Source organism: Falco naumanni, chromosome 2 (assembly GCF_017639655.2).
Source record: "Falco naumanni isolate bFalNau1 chromosome 2, bFalNau1.pat, whole genome shotgun sequence".
In the NCBI taxonomy this organism is placed as follows: domain Eukaryota; kingdom Metazoa; phylum Chordata; class Aves; order Falconiformes; family Falconidae; genus Falco; species Falco naumanni.
Window position 1 is genome coordinate 26,865,143 of NC_054055.1, and position 22,856 is coordinate 26,887,998.

Here is a 22,856-nt window from a genome sequence, read left to right on the forward strand (position 1 = left end):
CCTGGCAGCATCCTCCCTGCTGGCAACGGATCTCTGCACTTTGCACGTGTTTCACTGCAGCACGCCTGCAGTCCATCACCAAGAGGTATTTCATGATGTGAGAAATCACAGCTTTTCCCCCGAGAACGCACCTCGCTGCTGTCTGTACGTTTGCTCCTCTACAACAGAGGGAGGGCAGAGCCCTGAACACGGTAACAAACCAGAGCAGATGTTGCAGCTGTACGGCGTGCTGAATCCAAGTGGATGCTGAACAGGTCCCATCGTTTTGGGTGGGACTTAACTCCTGACTTTTGAATGCCTCTAAATGGCAATTTTGTTAATATTTTTAGCCCTTCTGAGCTCTCTCCCTACACATGGCAAGTAAGGAGACCACTGCCCAGTATTTACTGCTGGCAGCATGCAGTGATCAGGGGTTTTAATGTTTGAACAAATTGACTCTGGAAGTTTGTTTCTTTGCATGTTTTTTCATGAGGTTAGTATGCAAAATGCACTTAACCAGGAGACAGCATTGCAGTGATGTTCTTGTTTTTGCTGGAGCATCTGTGGTGAAGACACAACCCAAAAATGGGATAAAACCGCTCCTTGTCATACCTGAACACAGCTGGCCAAGTGGCTTTTCTCACCCTAATAGTGGTTTGTCCTCTGTTAGTTTCTTCTCTCCCATGGCCTTGAAAAACCAAGCTAAGCCCCAAATTTTACTGTCAAATCTTGACTGAAAGAAAGTTGAAAAGCCACAATCACAACAATCACTGAATTTTTCTTCTTGATGGTAAAGAGCCAGGGCACAACAAATACTTCCAGCTGCTGTGTCTTGAAGATGGAATAATCAGATGGGTCAGGCTGACCTGTGCTTGCACAGGGAACATGAGGTGCTGGGATGTGCGTGAAGCAAACCGCTGCTCCAGTTTCTGCAAAACCCCTGGATCTTTGCTGACACAGCCCTGCCCAGGGCAGGCTGTTCTTTTAACGTGAGTGAGGACTTGGGGAGAGGAGGTTGAGACAGGCAGAGGAGAACCCAGAGGAGAGAGATGCCCTTAATGGCTTTCATGCCTTTCATGCCTGTAGCTCCCTGGGACCTGATTCAGGAATTTTCTAACAGACACTTTCAAGAGCGTGTGACAGCCTGCTGAGCAAACCTCCCTTACTCAAAGCCAGACACTTGGGTAACTTTTGCTCCCCTCCCCCCGTTTATTTCACTTGCATACACCGGGCCAGAGCATTCCCCTTGCCCACACAACAGCTTGAAACGGAATCTGATCTTTATTCCTTACTGAGGATGTTACAGTAATTAAAGAATATCTAGATCTACAAGGTGTTTAGGTATCTCGCTCACACTAATACAACACCTGTCAAATAAAGAAGCCCCTGATCCTCAACAACAACAACAAAATAATCAATGGGAGTGCTATGCTTAGCGGGAATATAGGGCTAAAGGATCTTCAGATCTTCACCGAAGTGTCTCATTAAGTTTCCACCCTCATTTCCTTCAGGTGAAGACAATCTCGCTAAAATCCTTCTGCTCCTACTTGGCAAAACTCTCAGTTTGATGCTCTGCTTTGCAGGCCCACTGATTTCGTGCCCACATACACCTATCCGTGGCACCTGCTGTGGGCCCTTTCATTAACAGCTATGAAAAACAGAAGATACAACCTTAAAGTCCCCGAGGTATCACTTCTTAGCCTTAGCACATTGTGCACAAAGCTTAGAGAACTGTTTAAAAAGTCCTTTCTTCTTGGGGACTGAATATAGTCACACTGGAAAAGTGAGAAAATAAACATGTTTATACATTTATTATATACAATATTAAGGCACAAGTTTAAACAGCAAAGAATAAGAAATCTTTGGCTGACCAACAGTATCAGTATTTGCTGTGGGTGACACATAACACTCTTCATTTTCCCCGCTATGTACAAATAACCCTCCAGCTGTACAACACTGTACACCAACTTCTCTATACAACCAACGACAATAAAAAATGACAGTACTTTACAACTAGTTACCAACATCACCTGGAATGGCTACAGCACAGTTTCCCAAAACACGGAACAGTTCAAAGAGCTGGGAAAACCAGCACAATGGAGTTGCGCCGCTCTGCTGAGAGGGGCTGATATATGGCAGTAGTACTCCACACAAGTCCTGCTAGTGCTTGGGCTGGGGGGAGACCCGCTGGTCCTCCAGGAAAACTAACATCTCTTGGGTTCAACACATTAGAGGAGAATGAACCTCTGGGTTTATTTGAGCTGTTGCCTACAACAAGAGTTGCCTACACCATAGTCTCTAACAAACAGTTTCCTGTATGTGACCATGAACCTGGTGCAGCATCAGTTGTAAACACACGTTTGGATACCAGAACCTGGAGGGACTGTGGTCTCCATGAGGAGGAGGAAGAGTGCTGTACTCCAGCTGACTCGGAGAAGCTGAGCTGAACCACTACCAAACGTAACTGAAAGCCACTTCACGCACGCTGATCCAACACTGTTTCAGCTGGATGCCTAGCCGTCTGCCTGTACACAAGTTACTAAACAGTTTCATCAAAAGAAGTAATACAGTGGTAATAAAATGCTTAGGGATTTCCAAGCACCTGGGTATCCTTATTCCTTGGAGAAAAACGACAAAATGAAACATTCACCATCACTTTACTTGTATTCCCTTCCTTTGTCTTCCTCCTGCCCTGCTCCTACCACAGACAACTGAGGAAGGGCCATAGAGGTGGGTCAGTGCTGATGCCACACACAGGCCCAGCTTTTATGCAAACACTTAGAATGTTTAAATTAACTTTAGAGAAAAAAAAATATTTTACATGGCATATATTAAGCTGCATAACATCTTACAAGGGTTTTACACATTTGGTTTCACAATACAAAGCTGCTAATACTTCGAAATACACAGTTCACTTGCCCGCACCACCTACCTACCACTACTTTGTTTAACAAGTGCAAAAATCAGAAAGAGGGTGACACCAATGTATGCCTAATTCTATATACACACAAAAATAAGTGCATAGATTTAATATAGCAATTTTGTTTTTTAAAAAGGTTATCAGCCAGGCAGTACCAAGCACAAGGCTCCGGCCCCTGAAGGCTTTGAGGTTGCAAGGACTTCAGCTTTCAGCAAAAGCAGAATTTAAAGTGCCTGTGTGTTTTCACAATCGAGGGCTCTGATTTGATACCTACAGGCAGGGCTGATCTTGAGCCAGCCCTGAGCACACAATTACTTCCAGCACCCATCACTTTTCCACTCTAGGCAGCTTCACCCCATCACCCTTTTTCCCAAAGCCAAGTTCTTCTTAGTGTCATTATTATGGTGCACCACAAGGTTCAGGAACTGCAAAACCAATACAAAATACCTCACAGAGGAAAATTTCCCTATCAGCATGCGCAACGTACGAAGCAAATGGTATGCCATGATTAACACAGCTGGTGAGTGGCTGTCTTACAGATGGTCACCACCTCTTACAGAAATCAGGGACTAAACTGAAAATGAGAAATGTTCCATCCTGGGTAAAACAAGGCGACAAGGAACTGCAGCTCAGCCCAGAAAACAGATAATGCTCATGTACTGCTTTGCAGTCAAACCCTTCCTGGCCTAATCCTACACCTCTTAATGCCCAGTCCCACGTCAGCTTGAATGGCGGGTTTGTATGCTCAAGGAAGGTAGGACTGGGCTGTAGGCACTGAAAATAAGGAAAAATCCTGTTCTTAACACAAACACGCCGATTCTTCCGCTACTGTGAACCACTGCACAGTAAGAGGCATCTTCTTACCTCACATGCAAACCCAGATTTAACTCCTCTGAAAACGCACCCACCCAACCCCCCTCTGAACAAGCTCCGTAGTGCACAGCCCTTCAGGGAGCTGAGGGATCCTCCCCTGACTTTCGCTCCTGAAATCTTCCCATCACTGCAAAAGGGGCTGCCTCAGCAGCGTCCTCCTCCCCCTCGCTACATTCATCCTCCACGGGAATTCCAGCTAACAACTGCTCCTACCAAAAAAAGAAGTCTCAGCAAGCTCTGAGGTTGCAAGGCATGAATATTTGCACCATAAATCCAGCTCCAAGAGCAACACTTGTCCAGCCAGGAAAAAGGCACCTGACCTGCCTGCCCAGGAAAACCACACCACACCACTTCAAACGAATACTTACAAGAACCTGCTGTGTATATCTATGGACCAATTATTCACTGAAATTAAGCAGTGAATACTTTTGAGAAATGAATTGGTACTGAGAAAGATGCAAGTTTCTCCGGGGTTATTCAAAACTCCCTCTGGCCTCAAAAGAGCTGGGATTTCGCTCCCTGTCCCAGCTGCAGAGAGGCAGGAAAACACAGTGGCAGTTGTGTACCCAGTCTGTAACTTTGCTGCTTTCTCTTTACACCAGAAAATGCAGTTTCCTTTTCCCTCAATGATCCCGTTCTCATGCCACCTTTCATTTTCAATGCCCCTTTCTGCTCAGAAAAGCCCAGATGTTCGTTTCGTCACTCCTCTTCAGCGCTCATGACTTCTCGCCTGGTCCGAAGTCTCAACATATTAGACTCAAGCTTTGTTTCAGGCATAAACTTTCTCCATCTTTTTTCAAACTCTCAGGGTTAGTTTTTAAAGTTGGCACACCAAAGACCATCTTGGACCTGGGTGTATGCACACAAAACCCCAGAGATGCTGTCCTCTGCTCAGATGAGGACTTCCATCATGTCTGTATCTGGAAACTCGGGCTTGTGGAGCAAGCTGCTCACTCTGCCTTTGCTGTCGGGCGGCTTCCCATGGCTGGAGTTCTCTGCAATGGAAAGAAGGGAAAGCTGGTCTTCAGCTCAATTTCAACAGCAAATCATTTGAAGCAAACATAAGCCCATTTTGGGGGGGTGATGGTGGGGCACATCTTAACTGTATGTCCCACATCCTGAAAGCCAAATTCGATCAGGAGGCTGAGAACATGTAATGCTGAATTCCCTGCACAATGACAGCAGGTGTGTTGGTGTGCACAGACGCCAAGGGCAGGCACAAAGACAGCATTTAAGAGATACAGACCAAAGTACCTCTTTAGCTGTGGCCCTAGAGAAACAGGCATTTGTGAAAGGTCTGTATCACTTTACCAAGTAACTACTCATCATCTGATCCACAGTAGCTCTCTGCATGCATACTCCTATTCTGCATCACGTACAAAATTTAGGAGTTTAAAACATCACAAAGGCAGCACACAAATAATCAGGTAGTTGTTTTAATGTAAACTGTATTACTTTGCCAGTGGGATGGGAAATTACTCTGTAATTTTATCTTTGGCAGCATGAATAATTTCATTTGTGGACACTCTGCCTGCCACAGGCAAGTGGAGCTTTACATAACTTACTGAGCATGTAACTCTGCAAAGCCAGACCAGGCAGCCTTGGAAAGTTCTCTCCGTAAGATTTTAGTTTCCCTGAAGAACAACGCTCCACCCCCAAGACCTTACAAATTGTGAAGGCATCACCCTCCCCCATCAATACTGGGGTGTCTCTGGGGATCTGCTGACAGTCCCGGGGGTGCTGGCATTTTGCACCAATGTAGGGATCCGGCAGAGCTCACCTAGTTTCTCGCCGGCCGTTCGTGTCCCTGGGGGCCGCGGGGCCAGGCTATGCGATGGGGTGGTACCCAGCCGTCCACGGCCAGGGAAGGAGGCAGTGGCAGGCCAGAAGAGCTCAGCACTTTTGTCCGTCTGGGTACTGCTGTCTTTGCTGCCTGTCTTTGCGTGGGAGGCTGTTGGCACTGGGACGGGCATGCAGGACAAGGAGGGCAGCGGAGGAGGCAGCGAGGGTCCCGATGAGTGGTCGTGGTGCTCCTTCCCCAGGAGAAGCCCTGAAAACATACAGAGGTTGTGGCAACGTATTTGGAAGAAAAGGGACACCTGGCCTATCAAAAGTCGCTCTTGCTTTAGCAGCTTGATAAGATTAAAAGCTTTATCTGCTCAACAAGGCTACAAGGTTGTGGGAGAAAGACACCTGGAACGAAGAAAACAGGACCTTTGGCAGTTCAACAGGCAGAAAAACAGGAGCTGACCTGGTAACTGATGATCACAGAATGTCAACAATTTTAATGATGGGACTAACCGCTTGTATGCTTTTAACCAATTAGTATCTGTATAGCAGCGTGTGAACAGTGTATGTAACCAGTAGAATTAAGGTGTGACGTGTGTATGAATATTAAAATTGTATATAAGCTTGCAGTAAAGTAGCTTCAACTAGGATCATATTGATATGTCATTGAGTCCATGATTTTTGCTCCTGCCAGAGGTCAGTCACATCCTGGCTCGAACACAAGTGCTGTCTCCCCATCCCACCCCAGAGCTACAAGGCACTGGTATGGATGTCCCCAGCCCTTTAGCTTGGCTTAACTTTTCCCCTTGATGCTACCTATTGCTCTTCTCTTGATATCCATATGGTACTTTCCCACAAAACAGCCTTTTGAAAGCAGCTGCCCCTTCCTGCATCACCTTCTGCATGCCCATCCCAGTGGTACCTACCGCTGGCACAGCCTGGCAAGCCTCCACACCTCCGTCCTATGTGGCCCCAAACCACAGGCAGTCCTGCACTCATCTTCCCACTTAGCTGCCACATCACATCATGCACTCCTACCCAAGGGGATGCTTATCCTATTGATTAACAAGGCTTTTTTTCTAGCCCAAATTTGTTATTTAATCCCACAAGGTTGAAAACATAATTTGCTTGTGTCTGGGAGGATTTCCACCAACTATGACTTTCTATAATCAGTGCAGAATGATACAATATGATTAAAAATATAATTAAGATACAATCAGAGGTTAAAAAATGACTGATTTCTTACTTCAGCACAAGGACACATGTTCTGCCCATGGGAAGTGCTCTGGAAATGAGCTGTCAGGGCAACAAGTGCCATGGCCGAGGCACTTTTGCTAAGCTCAAGCAGAAGGATTAGGATGAAGTGATGGATGAACAAAAGCTTAACCAAAAACTGAGCTCACCTATGCTTCCCTTCCATATCTTCTCTTCCTTCTTCTCCTCAGCTATCTGGTTGCTGGTGAGTGAGGTCTGGCGTGAATGCACGCCTGTAGCAGCAGCAATGGAGGGGACGGACCGAGCCGGTCGCAGGCTGGTGTTATCGGCTTTCCCAGGGTCCTTCCGTGACCGCTGCTGAAGGACCTTGATCATGGCATCCTTCTCAATTATTTTGGCATGGAGATTCTTTATTCTGCCAAAATACGAATGCTTTGTTAACAGGAATGGAAATACATGGGCAAGTCTTCCCACCCTGGGGCAGCACGATGGGTCCCTGGGTATGTGCCCTGCTGCTCTGTCCCCTCCGGTTTTGAGCAACTCGGACAAGGCAGCTCTCACTAAAGACAACCCACTGAGAATATCCCTCTGAGGATAACCATACACTTCAAAACAGGCAGAGTTTCTAGCTAGTAAGCCAAATCTGGGAACGCTTTTCTGCAAGGTTAACTGAACCCATCTATTGCTGTGGCTTTACCAACCCAGCAGGAGCAATGAGGGCAGTATCCCTCCTGCCCAGGCTGCAGATTGCTACCTTCACCAGAATACAAACACACAGGCAATTTCCACCTCCAGAATACATTGGGGCCAAATCTGGAAAGCCTCCTTTGGCAGGCTGATTTAACCCCATGATTTTGGTCTGTTGTCAGCTGGAGTAGAGATCTGCTGAAGTGAGCAGAAAGGTTCCCTTTGGCTTCTCTAACAGCTGGCCTGGGCTCTTGCTTCTCTCTCACTGCTGCAGAAATTATCAGCACATGGTGTGCAGAGCCAAGCAAAGCTCGTACTTCTCTCATACAGACACCAAAGACTCTCAAATCACAAAAAACCAGGATTATCTGAGACTTTTCTCCAGGAATGATTAACACCAAACCATACCAAAAGACTACAAAACGACATTTAAAAAAAAAATAAATAATTGTATATGTATAATACAACAGCCAGATGACTACAGCTTGACTCTGATATACCATATATAGTCCAATGCAGCTGCATTTTATGAAGCAGTGAAAGCTAAAATGCCGCATCTGGAAAAACTATACGTACAAGGGAGATATCTAGTAACTTCATGTTGGTGTTAGCTTTCATAATCAGATGTCTAATTTGCAATGAAAACACAAGATCCTAATCTATCTTTAATGAAGTCAATGGCAAAAGTCCATTACTTCACTGGAAGCAGGATTAGCTTGCATCTGTGAGCAGAAAACAAAACAAACCCATTAAAAACAATCACTGATATTTTCCACAAATAACAAAATACATCTTTTTATAAAGGTGTCTACAGACCAGTGTTTTTGTGGGGAAGCCAACACTGAAGAAGAGATTTTTAAATAGCTTTTCAATAAAACCCTAGAGGAACACACAAACTTTCTCAAGGAATTTTTACTCATTAATGGGCCACTTTTCACCAGGAAATAAGTCTGCATTGAAAGTACTGTGCAGGTCTAATGCTCATTGAACTACACAGCTACATGTCCACTTGTATGCTGAACGTGGAGAAGTATCTGCAACAACAAGTATTACTCTTGATGACTGCCTGTACCCAAAAAAGTTAATTTTATATCTTCTACTACTTGTAAATGCATCTTTTTTAGTGGTGCTAAATTTTTCAGGTTTGTTTCTAAATGCCAATGTGACCGTCACAAATCTACAAAGAGCAATAAGCACGCAAGGAGCAAAGAGTGAGGCAAAAGCAAGCCCTCGTGTTGCTGATTATGTAGGAGTGAGATTACAACTTCAGCTTTTACAACCAGACGCCCTTGTTTCCACAGGGGGATTTTCACTGAGATTAAACAAGCATTCAGCTTCCTTGCATGCCAACCTACTTTCAACAGTGGAACTGTCTCTGTTTTGTAAGAAGGTCGTTTTTGGCACAGAGAAGGTTTAACAGCAAGGCAGGGAGGAAGTTATCTAATGACAGCAACTCTTTAATCCCTATTTTAATGCTGAAGAGCAAAACTAAGTCAAAGTGAAGATAAACCCATCCTTTCCAGGCATGCATGAAGGCACAGAAGGGCATCCTGGTTTATCTGAACCCAGCCCAAACACCACAACAAGCAGGTATGGCGTGACAGCCCCTTACGTGTACTCCATGTCCTGGCAGCGACGGTTGGCTTGCACAATCTCCTCCTCCTCCTGCCAGCCCCGCACCTCCAGCGCGCTCTCGCTGTAGCTGCCGTTGCGTGAGTGGCTCGGGGCTGAGGCATCCCTGGAAGATCAGTTCAACATGGTGAGTCAGGCTCCTGGGACCGTGAGGGTGGCTTTTGCAATTGAGATTGGCACTTGCAAAGAAAACTCCAACTGAACGTTCAAAGAGCAAACTAATGATGGTTGCCTGTCAGGTGGATGGCTATCTGGCATTGGGTCATCTTGCTGCAGGCTACTCTTGCCTTGGGTTTAGTCATTAACTTCATTAATTAACTGGGCTGATGGAACAGAGAGCACGCTGAAATTGTGGGTGACCCCCACAGGGCTAACAACCATCCTGAAGGACAAGGTTCAGACATCAGAGGGACTCATCACCAGGGAAATGGTCCCAAGTCAACAGGACTATATCACAAACAAGAAACGAAACTACATTTTGGAAGGTGAAAAACAGCACAGGAATTGCTCCCTAGACTGGAGTGCAAAAGTGTCCTGAGCTGCACACTTCACCGCATTTCAAAGGGAAATCTCATTTTAGGATGTTTTCATGGGATTTGGCTTCTTAAGAAACTGGGCAAGAAGCAAATTATCCCATCCTCCTCATCACTGGAAAGCCTCAGTGCAGTGCCCTGTGTGCTTTTGGGCATCATGCTTTGACACAAGCGAACTGGAGACAGTCCAGAGAAATGCAACATGAATGGGAAGGACACGCGAGGAATGGCTGAAGGAGGTAAGTTAGTCCAGGCCAGGGAAGATACAATGGGGGCTATCTGTTTTCCAATATTTACAAGGCTGTTACAACATTGACAGTGATCTGTTGTTCATCGCGTATACGTGGTATGGACAAGAATCAACCGAGGTAATTTGCAGTGAAGAGGTTTAGCTTAGCAATCAGGAGAACCTTTTCAATTTGAAGCTTAATGAAGTGGAGAAAGAGTGGACTTAGGCCACAAAATTTCCCGTTACAGGTTTTTAAAACTAGGTTAAACAACCACGTTGCAGACTGTGAGATGGACACAGCTATATACCAACAGTCCCTGCTCAGTCCATTGGTGCGGCGGGGAGGAGCTGCCTTACCTATGCTGTGTAATGTGGTAGCTCCAGACTGCCCTTGAGGCCATAACTTGGGTCTGGCGGCTGGATTTGATAAAACTTTTGGGCCGGGTCAGAAAGGTAAATCCTGTCTTCACCGACTGCTGTATCCCACTAGCATGATACCACAGAGACGTTCACTAACCCTGGTGGTGAGACCCAGCAGGGAACGGCAAGCAAAATCCAGCCTTAAGAACATATCCAGTCCTTATTATTTCCCAATACTTTCCGCGGTGAAGAGAGCTGCCTGCTTGCAGCAAGGCCATCTTACCTCTCTGTTGCAGCTGTGGCTGCAGCGTTCATGGCAAAGTGTCTGATCGTACTCTCCTCCAGGTACTTCTGCTCCCACTTGGTCATGTCAGCTTCCAGGGCCAGGATCCTCTCCTCCTTCTCCCGCACTAGCTCCATCAGGGCTGGGGCATTGTGCTCCGGGAGGCTGCTTGCCTGGTAGCTGCCCTGCCTCTGCCAGTGGGAACAGTGACAGATACACACCCTCTGCCAAGAACGAGGAGCTACCGACCCTTTTTCCCCCACTTCTCTAGAGCATGCAAAGACATCGCCACGTCTTTTGGCAGGGGCAGGTGGAAACCCCGGGCTAAACCCCTTAGTTTGCAAGAGGACGGGCAGGTTGACCATTTGCGCAACCCCAGCACACGCTTCTCCATACCATGCAGACAGAAGTAGGGATCTGGCTGTTCTCTGGATGGGCAGGGATTTCATGGGATACCCCAAGCCAAGGGAAAAGATAGGGAAAAAATCTGCTAGGAAAAAGAAGCAATGAAGCTTAAAAGAAGTATCTTCTTGCTGGGACTTCATTGTATTGCTGGGCAGTGCTCGGTCTGGACAGGCAGTTATTACTAGAATGTTCATACATAAAAGTAGAAAAAAAAGCCACATGTAACCTAGCTACCTGTAACCTATTTAAGGCAGCAGCTGGGAAAGTACCCCAGACATGGATTTACACCTGCCTCTTCTTGCACATTAGCTCTCATGTGCCCTCAGAAGATATTTTCTGTGGTGCAGGAGGTAACTTTCTGAATGGAGGGGCAGAGGAACTCCAGGCACTGCAGTGTGGTTCCATCGGATGCTGACAAGAAGCAATGGGTGTGCAACACTTTCCACCTATGATGCAAGGAAAGCAGTTACCCAGGCAGGAGTTATCCCACCTAGTCTTGGGCAATTAATTAAAGTATCTAAGTAGTGTGGGTAGCCGCCCCAGGCTCCTCTCACTGCTGGTGGAGAGCTGAGGAGGATGGAGATCCAGTCCCTGGCTCAGCAGAGGTTGGGTGAGATGAGTGCACACTGAGGGGAGAGGCACAAAGTTCCAGAAGTAAATGTTTCTTCAATAAAAAATGCAAGAGATTTGTTATACTCCATAGTGCACAGTATTGTGTTAAAGGGGAAACCCTATCTCAGGAGCACCAGCTTCTTATCTGTGCTACACCACAAACTTCCACCAGCAAAGCTGTACCATCGCACCACTGCAAGGGCTGCAGCAACTGTTTCCATTTGCCAGACCACATTTCCTCCTTCTAGACACTCGTCTCCTGCTTGTGGGAAAATAGAGATATCAGGAGAGGGCTGCAGCCTTTGCCTTTGGCGCAGTAACAACGTGTTTGGAAACTGCTTTCTGGAAATGCAATATGGAGCAGCCCTTAGGAGCAACAGCTGCGACTCTGCTCCTGCAAAAATATTGTCAAATTTCCAGCAGGAAGGTAATATTTTAGAAGCACAGTCCTGGCCTGTAAATGGCATCTTGGGATGTCACAGGTACCTGTTGTCTTCCGAGTCAAAACCTCTGCCATCCCTGCACATTGAGCCTGCAATGCTAAGTCAAAGGGATATTTTTTTGGTCCTTGCTCATGCGTCAGTGATAATGAAGACTTGCTGTTTGGGCTCAGTTACCAGCAAGCCAGGAACAGAAGAGATTCTGGCTCACTATCTCCTTGTGTGCCGCATCTCCTCTGCTGACTCCGGTAAAAAGGAGAAAAAAAGCTCTTTTTTTCCTCTGTGATGAGAAAACGTTTCAGTAGATATAACTTTGATAACTCAGAGAAAGCAGCTCGGAAGTAAAAGTTGGGGTATTTTGATGCAACACGATACACTGCAGCATTTGGCTCATAAAACAAAAAGTATAAATAACAATAGTAAAAAATACCCCAACGTCTCCTCTCTGATAGGTGAGACTTGAAGTTAGAGTATCTCTCTTCTTAAAACTTACTAGAGGAAACTGGTGCAGGCATTTAAGAACTACTGCAATCCAAAATCTAATCGCTAATTATAGTGAAAAAAAATATTAAAATGAAGCAACCTAAGTTACTAAGGAAACTAAGGAATTTTCTGCCAAAATGAGCAGATGTAGCCTGAACTCCCAAGACAAGGACTTCAGTGACAGTCCATCCCAGTTAATATATTGATTTGTCCCTATATTCCAGTCCAGAGAACAAAACCTTTCCTAGTTCTAGTTTTATCTTCACTTGAATTTTCATTGTACTTTTCTCTAACGTTCTTCCATTTACACCAGCATCACCATATCATACTCCATGTAACTTCTTTGTTAAATTGGAGGAGAGCAGGCTAAGGGGCAACTGAGAAAAGCTACTAGAAGAACACAAGAACAGCAAATCCATGGTGGACAGGGCAAGAAAGACTTAACACACTTGGCAAGGAAGAGCCAAGATGGACGGGAAGGGTTTCCAGGGAGCAGCAGTGACAGCAATGCCATGGGATGGGTGCTGAGGGTCCTGCCCTGCCCTGGGGCTGCCAGCAAGAAGGGGATAGGATGCTCTCAGGTCTGGCCACTTCATGACTCAGCAAACCGCTGATATGCCTCTATAGCAATTTCCTAATCAAACCCTGCCAACAGCATCAGCCCTTTGCTTTCCGGCAGCACAAGCTCTGTGCAGCAGCTGCTTTGGTCTCCACTAATGGGTCATAAATAAGGAAGGGTTATTGTAGCAGATGTGGGTGCCGACAGAGATACAAGTGAGCCCTTCGAGAGTTACAAGAGCATCATGCTTTGCCTGTGTTGCTGTTTTCTCCCCAAACAGTGGGTTGATACACACAGTACATCTGCTCGCTCTCCTCTGGAGCCAATGCTCACGTGTTTGGGCCTGGAAATCCTCCCTGTAAACATCTAGTGCCCTTTATTTTTTCCCTTTTCACAGATGACTGCACTTTGGGACTTGGGGATGGAGGAGAAACAACAAAGGAATAACTGTGCATGAAATACAAGAATAACACTATCCCTCTAAGGACAAAAGGGCTGCCAAAAAACAAGGGGACATACACAGAAATGCAAATCTATACTTTAGCCCATTCTGGAGTGGAATGATATTTAAGTAATTTATTGTCTGAAGATGACACCATTTATCTCCAGATCTGTCATGGGTAGAGGTTTCTGTGAACCATGTACATCAGCTCTGCCCAGAACAAATATGGCCCAAGTTCTTGCTCCTACATCATGCCACCTTGTTTTTTCAATGAAAGATCTGCTAAAATCTGTGGGCTAAATCTCATGCCCACATGTACCACACCTTTCCTCTCCTCTTTCAGTGTGAAGCTTGCACAACCTGTGATTGCTGGAGAGAAATCTGGAAGGATGTTTTCCCTTGGCTGGAGTGGGGGCACACAAGGGGACAGAGCCCTGCCTGCCCTGGGGCAGGGCAGCCAGGACCTCCCAGCCCCACAGCAGGTGGGGTTCGGCTGTGTCCTGCAGCCCCACTGCAGAGCTTCCCTGTCCTCTGCTGAAGATTAGAATCATGGAACGGTTTGGGTTGGAAGGGGCCTTCAAAGACCATCTAAGTCCAACTTCCCTGTCATAGGCAGGGACATCTTCCACTAGACCAGGTGGCTCAAAGCCCCATCCAGCCTGGCCTCGAACACTTCCAATGACGGGGCATCCACAACCCCATCTAAGGGGAACCTAAAAGTAATGTGGCACCTGGCAGGGCTGTGAGCAACTGTTCCTCTTTAAAAGCAATGGCAAATGTGCTAGGGGCCTGCACAGACCACCCCATCCTCACCTGCTGCATCCGCAGCGAGTCCAGCTCTCGCTCCAGGCGCGTGCGCAGCCGCCGCTCCATCTGCTCCCTCTTCTCGCAGGCCACCTGCAGCTGTGTCAGCGCCTGCTGCAGCTTCTCCACCTTCTCCACATAGGCCTGCTTCCTGCGCAGCTGTGGGAGACAAGGGGTCAGGTCACCCCTGCCCTGGGCCGCCAGGACCCCTGCATACTTGCAGGCATGTGCTGGGCTTGAGCATGGCTTTGGCCGTTTGCTTCAGAGAGTTTCTCCAGGGGAAGGATGGTGCCCCTCTGATGGGCAGGGAAAGGGCACAGCAGGCATCACTGGAACAGCTCTACCCCTTTCAGAGGGAACGCTGCCCAGATCTTCCACCCACTGGGGATCTGCTAGCCACGAATCCCCCTGGCCATTTCTAGGCAAGAGCTGTCATGTTGGTGGATACTCTTTTAGGCAAGCTCACAGGCTGGCCTCAGCGAAGAGGAATCCTGGTGGGTTTTATCATCTGGTGACACTCGGCACACTGTCTGCGCCCAAAGAGAGCCTCTCTTTTCAAACCTGTGAATCTCTTCAATGCAGGTGGAACAAGTGGAGCGGCAGCAGCCAGAAGTGCTCCATCTGCTCTATTGTGCTCACAGGCTTGGCCATGCTGATGTATAGATGTGCTGGCAGCTAAAGCCAGGCCCTCCTTATATAGATAATGCGATTACTGAAAGGCTAAACATGACACAAGGATTTTGCAATACAGGGTTTTATGGCCACAGATTGCTCAAGCAGCATACTCCAAAAGGAATTTGCAAATGGACTGCAGACATTCAGGGTGCTTAGTGGCTATCCCCACTTCTGGCCTCCTACCATGCCACCAGGCACTCAGTGACACCGCAGGGTATCATAACTGGGGCTCACAGCAGGGGCTGGCATGTTTGAGAGGCCCTGGGGAGAGAAGGCTGCAGACACCAGACACACTGGGCATCTGCTGCCCTGGGCACTGGGACGGGCAGCAAAGCCTGCGCTGATACCCGACCCCCTGCCAAAACCTGGCACAGAGAATAGGTGAGTTCTCAGGGGCCAGGCACACCTGGGTGTCTGTGAGCCATCCTTGTCCCCAGGGAGTGTGGACACTGACCTGAAAACTTGCCCAAGGGGCTGCGGCAGCAGGGGCTGCCTGCTCACCTCATGGGCTGCAGTCCCAACCTCAGGAAACCCAGTTCTCTTCTCCCCCAACCTTCTGTTATGCATTTTCTCTTCACAAGCATGAATGAATTTACCTTTCTAAAGGTATTTGCCTTGTCGTAGAGAAAGCAACAGTGCACACAAACTGAAGCCGCAAATCCAAAAAGACCTTAACAAACCCCAAAGGACCCCAAAACACTCTCAATTGAACCACCTGACTTGGAAAGGGAAGATGAATGGGTCTGAATGCTGGATCATGCAGGCTTTGCCAAGCCTCAGAGCTGGGGGTTAATGGGGCATGCTCAAGGTCATTGCCATGATCACTAAGATCCTCTTTAGGACTTTTAGTCTCCCTCCTTTATTTGTACACTTGTTTGAGACCTCAGGTTTTTGAGAAGCAAAACAGGAGGCAGAAAAACACATCAACCCCGGTTGACATTGGGGAATGAGACAAGTAAGAGAAGCTAGAAAAATGCTGTGAACTGGCAAGGCCAGGGCCAAAACGATATCCTAGTGCCTACCTCTATGGGTTATGATATAGAACCCATAGCTACAAAATATCTGTGTCTAAATATCTAGGGGATGTAGTGAGAAGTTTGCTGCCTTGTTCCTGGGCATGTGGACCAAATAAACACCAGTGCAGAGTACCCCCTGCTCTGTGGGGCTCCCCTTCATCCCAGGTCCTCTGCTTAGCCCAGGACTCACACGATGCAAAGCAGCTGTGATTTTTTTTTCCACTTATACAGCGCTGGACTCACCCAGGTCCCCTCCTGCTGATTACAACGATAATAAACCAACTTTTTTCTTGAAATTGTTCTTCTGCCACCCTAAATCCATCCATGTCACAGGTGCAGTGAAATACATGCTTGTTCGCGGCAAAAGAAAAGCTTGGCCTACACAAACATTCCCAGCCAGAGCCAACAACTGGCAGCGTGACCTCCCCAGCCCTGCTGTAATCCAGGCTAATGCTTATGGCTCCCAGGGCTTTCCATGAAAATTAATGAGATTATAATCCCTGCTAGTCTCTGGCAGCAGCATGAAGACTGAATTCCTTGGAAGCTCACAACTCGGCAGAACAGACGCAGCAGTGGCTTCTTGCTGGATGTGCTATTTTGGCAGTAGGAGGGTGCCTGTGCCACCTCCCAGCTGCACCAGCGTGGATCGGAGTGGGGAAGGGGGCTCCCCTAGGGTCCCTCCTTGGCATCAGCCCTCACCTGCTCCCCCACATCCTCCCAGAAGCTAGAGGGTCCATCTGCACCACAGCAGCCAGAATTTTGCTTTGCAGCAGCCCTCTAAGCCCCAGGGTTCACATGCTCATGCACAAGTGCACCTCTGCCTGCGTGGCTGAGGTGATGCACACGCGTCCACCGCCTTAGAAAACCACTTTGTTGGAGTTATGCCACAAGACAGTTCCCACATTCATAAATTTGTAAGGACACTCTTGAGCCAATTCTGACTTTTCTATCCTGCCTGTAGATTCATAAGCAAAAAATTCACCCATACATTTAAAAAACTGAGTACAAAATGTTTTGTTTAAATTAATGGGCATTGCATCCATACAGGAGGGGAACTGCAATCAGAAATACATGATACTGAGCTCCACTACCTCACAGACACACAAACTCAAATAAAAGAAAGCTGGATGGCACCTGGAGAGGTACCAGTGTATCCTTTCACCGCAAGGTAGCATCAACTCTACCTGGCACATGTCTATATAATCTGTGTACAAAACCCTCCAGGAGTAGGAACTCCACAACCTCCCCCTGCGAACTACTTCACGGCTTATTTTCCTTTACTGCCAGAAAACTTTTACCCTAATGCCTAATCTGGCTTTCTCTTAGGCAATTTAAGCAAATTACTTCTTATTCTGTTTCCAAATTGTCATCTATTAGAGCAAGAAACATTTAATGAAACAATTCATACATTTACAAGATCAGCAAACTTGCCTGGACACTGTCGAGGGCTTAGGAAAATAAAGATGAAGAAGACCTAAGGCTAAAAGGGGGTGATCCATGCAAATAAGTCTGAGTAAAGATGAGTGGGTCTTGGAAAAATATCTGCACTAGGAACATAACTCCAGTTTGAGAAACAGACTATCGTTCTGTTGATACGAGGTTTGAGTTAAAGACTAAGAGATGGAGAATCCACTATCACCCTAAGTAGGTTGTTTCATTGTTAATTACTATATTTCTGGCCTGATTTGCTCAGCTTTAGCTCCCAAACACTGCATCTCATTATTTCTTCTTACATTAAAGAGCAACGTTTAATCTGGGTGATTAAGCAACCCCTTCTTCATGTTCATGTGCACGGACTGGAGCTCAGCCACCTCTTCACTTCATTTGTTCACAGCAAACAGCAGCTTCTGGGCCCCAAATAAATTCTACAGCTGTTTTCTGAACCCTCTTTGATTATTCAGTCCTCTATCCAAAGCATGGACCAGGCACATGATTCCAGCAGCAGTCTCCTAAACGACATGTGGTGATAATACCACCTACATTTTTTGAATTAAATCCTTCTACCAGCAGGCACTCAAGATAATGTAGATTTACATAGTACACTATCTTATGTTAATTTAACTTAGTAGCTACTGCTTATTTCTCAAGCATCAATTTAAAAAGCTGTTAAACTTAATTACATTCTGGTGGTAGGTGAAATCTGGGTGGATTTACAAAGCAGTGCATGAGGTCGAGTTCTGTTAATAATAATAGCCGTTTTCATTTCAGTGATTTTGTGTGTCCTTCAATATATTTTAAATTACAGTAAAAATCCCTAGTTTAAGATGAAGGTTCTAAACTTCAACAGTATCTGCTGCATATGTGTCAAACTGAGCTCCAGAAACACTGGAGACTATTGAAAAGGTGCTTTGATTTAGTGATGAAAACAGGCCAAAAGCAAGAGAAAGGAGCTTGGGCACACGCCAGCAGCCACAGATCAACTGCACTTCACCCAAACTGCATGACACCACCTTGAACAATTAAAACACAGCCGCCGGGATAAAATTCATTCGAACTCCCCCCAGAATGCAAAAGCAGTTAAACACTACCAGGTCAACAAGGGTTTGCTCAGGTTGAGGGTTCTGACAGACAAACTCTGACAAATACTGTTGTATCACCTTCACACATTGTCACCTCTGAGATCCACCATGCCCTGGCCAAGACATTACCACCTCCATAACATCTGCCGTGCCCCAGGCAGGAGGTTAGCAGCTCTCTAAAGGGGAACATTTGCCCTCTCCTCAGCTCCACCAGTCCCACAGTCCATGACCCCTAGCTCTGATACTCAGCAGAGATACAATTCTGTTGGATGACTAGACCAGAAACCGGCAACTGAAAAGCTCTTAGAGATACAGCCCTAAGGCTGCAAACGTGTTCGCTACAAACCAGCAGGCACAGGGTAGCTTCCTATACCACCTGCCTGGCAATCTGTGTTTATGCTTCTGCTGCCTTCACCAGTGGGTGTTCAGCACGTCAATGTTACCTGCCAATACCACAGAAACAGTTTGTGGAGCAGCCAGGAGCTAAACGTATTTCTTCCCATCTCCTGCCTGACGCCGCGACTGTAGGAGCAGGTGTTGCCACCTAAAACATTCTTTTATTCAGCCACTTTGTAATGAAATGCAAATAGAAAACCTCTGGTTGCCTTTAAGGCAAACAGCATTAAATGAATTATGTACAGATTAAAGGTATGCTAGCTCCTGCAGCTACCCCGAAGGGACTGCCCCAAGTACACTGGGACAGTAAGCAGGCTTTAGTCTAACTAACAAAGGAGCAGTTAAACTTAATGTGATCCTCTTATTGCTGCTGAGTGTATCCACTGGAGGGAATGGAGTTTCTAGAATGTTTCTAAATAGAAAGTCAGGAACAATAAAGCAATGCCTTCAGCATTTACATACAGTACCTTAAATCTTCCCGACTTTTAAAGTAACCATTACTTAGCCTAACAGGGGATCTGTCATGCTGGATACCCTGACAAAAAACTTTTAAATAGCACTGACGTCAGTTCACCCTTCATCTTTTCAAGACAATGAACTGCATGCAAGTTACTTGCAGGTATTTGAGAAAAGACCTTCCCTGCTTCTCACAAGACCCCTTGCATCCATGCACCCAGCAGGTTCCTGTGGATTCATCCCCAGGCTGACCCTGGAGGGGGTGCAGGTGGGAAATGAGGCGCTGAAGGGGAACAGACCTGCCCAAGATCATGCCAGCACTCTATGCCAGAGCATGAACCCCTACCAAGCCTGCTAGGGTAGAGGCTCACCAATGATCTGGCCACTCAGATACTGAAGATTAAGTTTCTTTCATTCCACATAAAACATCCTCCCTCTTTGTTGGTCCCATGGACAGAGATTTTAGGGCCAAAAAGGCCTGGTTTGGCAGTCTTGCCTGATCTGCCAAAATACATAGGCTTTCAATTAGTCATTAAATCCACACCTCCTGATTGAAGGTCCTTAAGGAACACAATAAACTGAGACTTAAAGACCTCCAGTAACAGAGAATTGACAACATCACTCTTAGTTATACTTAAAACTGAGCATTATTTGCATGTTGAGTTCATTTAGCTTCAGCTTTCAAGTACTACATGTTGTTCTGTATTTGCCTGTCAGTTTGAAGAGTCCTCTGTTCCTGGGATTTCTCTTCCCATCTGAATACTTATTTTCACTATCAGGCTTATAGGATCATTGCTTAAATACCTCTTGGGAGATTAGCGCAGATGGCACTTCTTGGGTCTCATGGTAAGATGGGTTTTCTTCAACATTCAAATGAAACCTGCAGCTCTTAGTACCTCTAAATCATGGACAGTCTGCTTCCAGCCAGATCAGCCCGATCTTTTAAGACCACTGTTTAGATGTGAAGTTACTGAGCCCTGCACTGCTGTTCACATCTCAAAAGCCTCCTGGCATTCTTTGGGGAGAAATGGAATACACCAACATCACACATTTGTACCACAGTCCCAAGTCAGTGAGTAGTCAGCTTTTTATTCGATATTTCTGTTAAGACTTACCATTACCTCAGCCACCAGCTAGTTGAGTTTGTTGTTCCTGGTTACGTGTTGGAAGCTCTGCTCTGAAAACAATTGTGGTCTCCTTTGCTTGCTAGTTTGGCTCAGTATTGTATAACTACACGTTTTCTCTCTGAGATGGCCAGTGCAAGGGGAGCAGGAAGATCTGCCACATCATGGCTAGAAGAGATTTGGGACTTGGAGAGAGAAAGCGTTAACTACGAGCCACCACTATCCTCAGAGCACAGAATGTTGCCCGTGCCTCACCTCCTCTTCCAGTTTGATGACCTTGGCTTGCGCATTGTTTAGGGCCTGGTCGAGGATCTCAATGTGCCTCCGCTGGTCTTCATTGGCAGAGCGCACAGCTGCCAGCTCCATCTCCAGCTTCTCCTTCTCCTTCAAGTGCTCTTTGTCTGGAAGAAAGACAAGAACAAGAGCCACTCCAGGAGGACAGCTCACAGGCCCTGTACCACACACCAGAGGTAAGCTGCCATCTCCCTAGAAAAGCAGAAATTATGTGAAGCAGCAGTGATTAGGGCCATTACAACACAGTGCCGAGACACAGTGGGCAACAAGTCTGTACTGCCAAGGCTCAGCCCCTCAGTGGCCAGCCTTACGCAAGCACCAGCAAGCAGAGACAAGTGGCAACTTGGGCTGCATCTGCACTAGCAGAGCTTGTGGACCTGAGCACTGCCTCATAATTGTCCATTCTGCTGAACTCAATGTTCTCCATGCAAAATTTTGGCTTGCACCAGCTACTTCTTTCCCATACAATGCCCAGACCCTGCTTGAAAACAGCTTATGTCAAGGACTCTTTATAGGTGCCAGCTTGGATGCTGCTGCTCTTCTTTAATGGGCAAGAAACCTTAGCCCCATGGATGTGGGCTGTGCTGTGCCTGGTCTGTTTTATTTGCAAGGATGGGGAGCATGAGAGATAGAACACGTGAAGAAGCCAAACAATGAACACAGATCTGTGCTGGACATCCTGAAAATGGAAACAGGAGAAAGCAATAAGGAAGAATAAGACAGCAGGCATCTAAATGGGCTCTCTCTGGCCATGCAGAGAAAATGAGGTCATGGCAGGTATTTCAACTCCTGCAGGGGCCCTGGGTGACTTTCCAGTCCTACATCATCTAAGGGTTCAGCGACCGGTGCTCCCCTCCTGTTAAACACCTCAACACATCAGTAGTGAGACTAAAACATGTAGATAACCTCTGTGCTAAAAAATCATCTGTTCTTTGGATAAGATTTAAAAAAAAATTAAAAAAACCAGCTGAATTCAGTCAGCTTTACTCACATCTTTTTCTTCAGCAACAAATTGCAGGCCCACCATTGACTTTTCTGGCAAGCTGCCTGGGGAAATGCTTGGCTCCATCTACCTCTGCCCTGACTGTGCTGAGAGCCATTTCAGGGAACATGAGCATCGTGGGCCAAGCACAGGATCACCAGCGCTGGACCACGAACAGTTAATGATTGGAGCAAGCAGGAGATGGAGGTTTTATTCACTGAAATCTGAGATTTCAAAATCTGGTTTTTGTTCTAAATGATGACAAAAATAGAGCTCTTGGAATGCCCCCAGGAAGGAAAATTTCCTCCAAAAATTAATTTGGCACCAATTAAACATTGTTTTGATTTTTGACTTTTTAAATACAGCATTACAGAATTTATTATTTTTTAACTGAGGTGAAAAGTTGCTCCAAAAACACTGAAACATGGAAAATCTGCCCCTAACATGCAGCCCATCCCACCCAAGTGTGACCACTCAAGCTGGAAGCTCTACCATCCACCTTCCTGCAGGGAGGGTCAGGAAACTCCACATGGCCAAAGCCAGCCCATTTCAGACCTGAACTACCCCAGAAGTGCCTTATTCTTCCTTAATTACAGGAGGGATAAGAACAAGTTTAATTTACACACTATCAGTAGATGCCTGCGGCGAGGTGAGATGCATACAAGCTGAACCACGTGGAACAAGGCACAAGTGCACGAGGTGAGCCCAAACCCACCCAGCTGTCTTCCTATTTATCCTAAACAGAAGCCCATGAGCAAAGGCCAGTGAGTGCTGTGCACACCATGCTACGGACTGTCACCGTGAGCCACCTCAGTACCATGTGGCCCTAACCTTCCCATGTCGGTAAGGAATTTTATATTGGACACGCAGGCCTCTTCCTTCAACACAAATACATTTGTTTCAATCAAACTAACCATAAGGAATATTAATCTATTGTACAACAGTATAAATCTGGGCAAACTATCAAGCAGCTAATTTTATTAGAGGGTGAAGAAGCTGGAAGATGAACGCTATTTAAGCCCTGTGGCACTCCACCACCTCATGCTGGGACCATGCTTGATCTGCTCTGGATTTGAAACCCATGTTTCATGTTACACTTCAGGACAGCACATATAGGAAAACAGGATTTGGGATCTCCACATTCAACTTT

At 46.4% G+C, this 22,856-nt stretch overlaps 1 protein-coding gene across 2 annotated transcripts in view; it reads right to left on the reverse strand.

Annotated features, from left to right (window-relative positions):
* Nucleotides 1–1,775: 1,775 nt before the first annotated feature.
* The window catches only part of AMOTL1 (angiomotin like 1), a 60,950-nt gene continuing 39,869 nt past the window's right edge, over nucleotides 1,776–22,856 (reverse strand). For both annotated transcript variants that reach the window (XM_040584046.1, XM_040584048.1), the window contains 7 exons: nucleotides 20,686–20,831; nucleotides 14,254–14,403; nucleotides 10,500–10,690; nucleotides 9,075–9,200; nucleotides 6,964–7,190; nucleotides 5,553–5,822; nucleotides 1,776–4,767 (listed from right to left, as the gene is read on the reverse strand). In XM_040584046.1, the coding sequence (XP_040439980.1) occupies nucleotides 4,664–4,767; nucleotides 5,553–5,822; nucleotides 6,964–7,190; nucleotides 9,075–9,200; nucleotides 10,500–10,690; nucleotides 14,254–14,403; nucleotides 20,686–20,831 (1,214 nt within the window). In that variant the 3' untranslated portion in view covers nucleotides 1,776–4,663. The remainder of the gene's footprint in view (nucleotides 4,768–5,552; nucleotides 5,823–6,963; nucleotides 7,191–9,074; nucleotides 9,201–10,499; nucleotides 10,691–14,253; nucleotides 14,404–20,685; nucleotides 20,832–22,856) is intronic.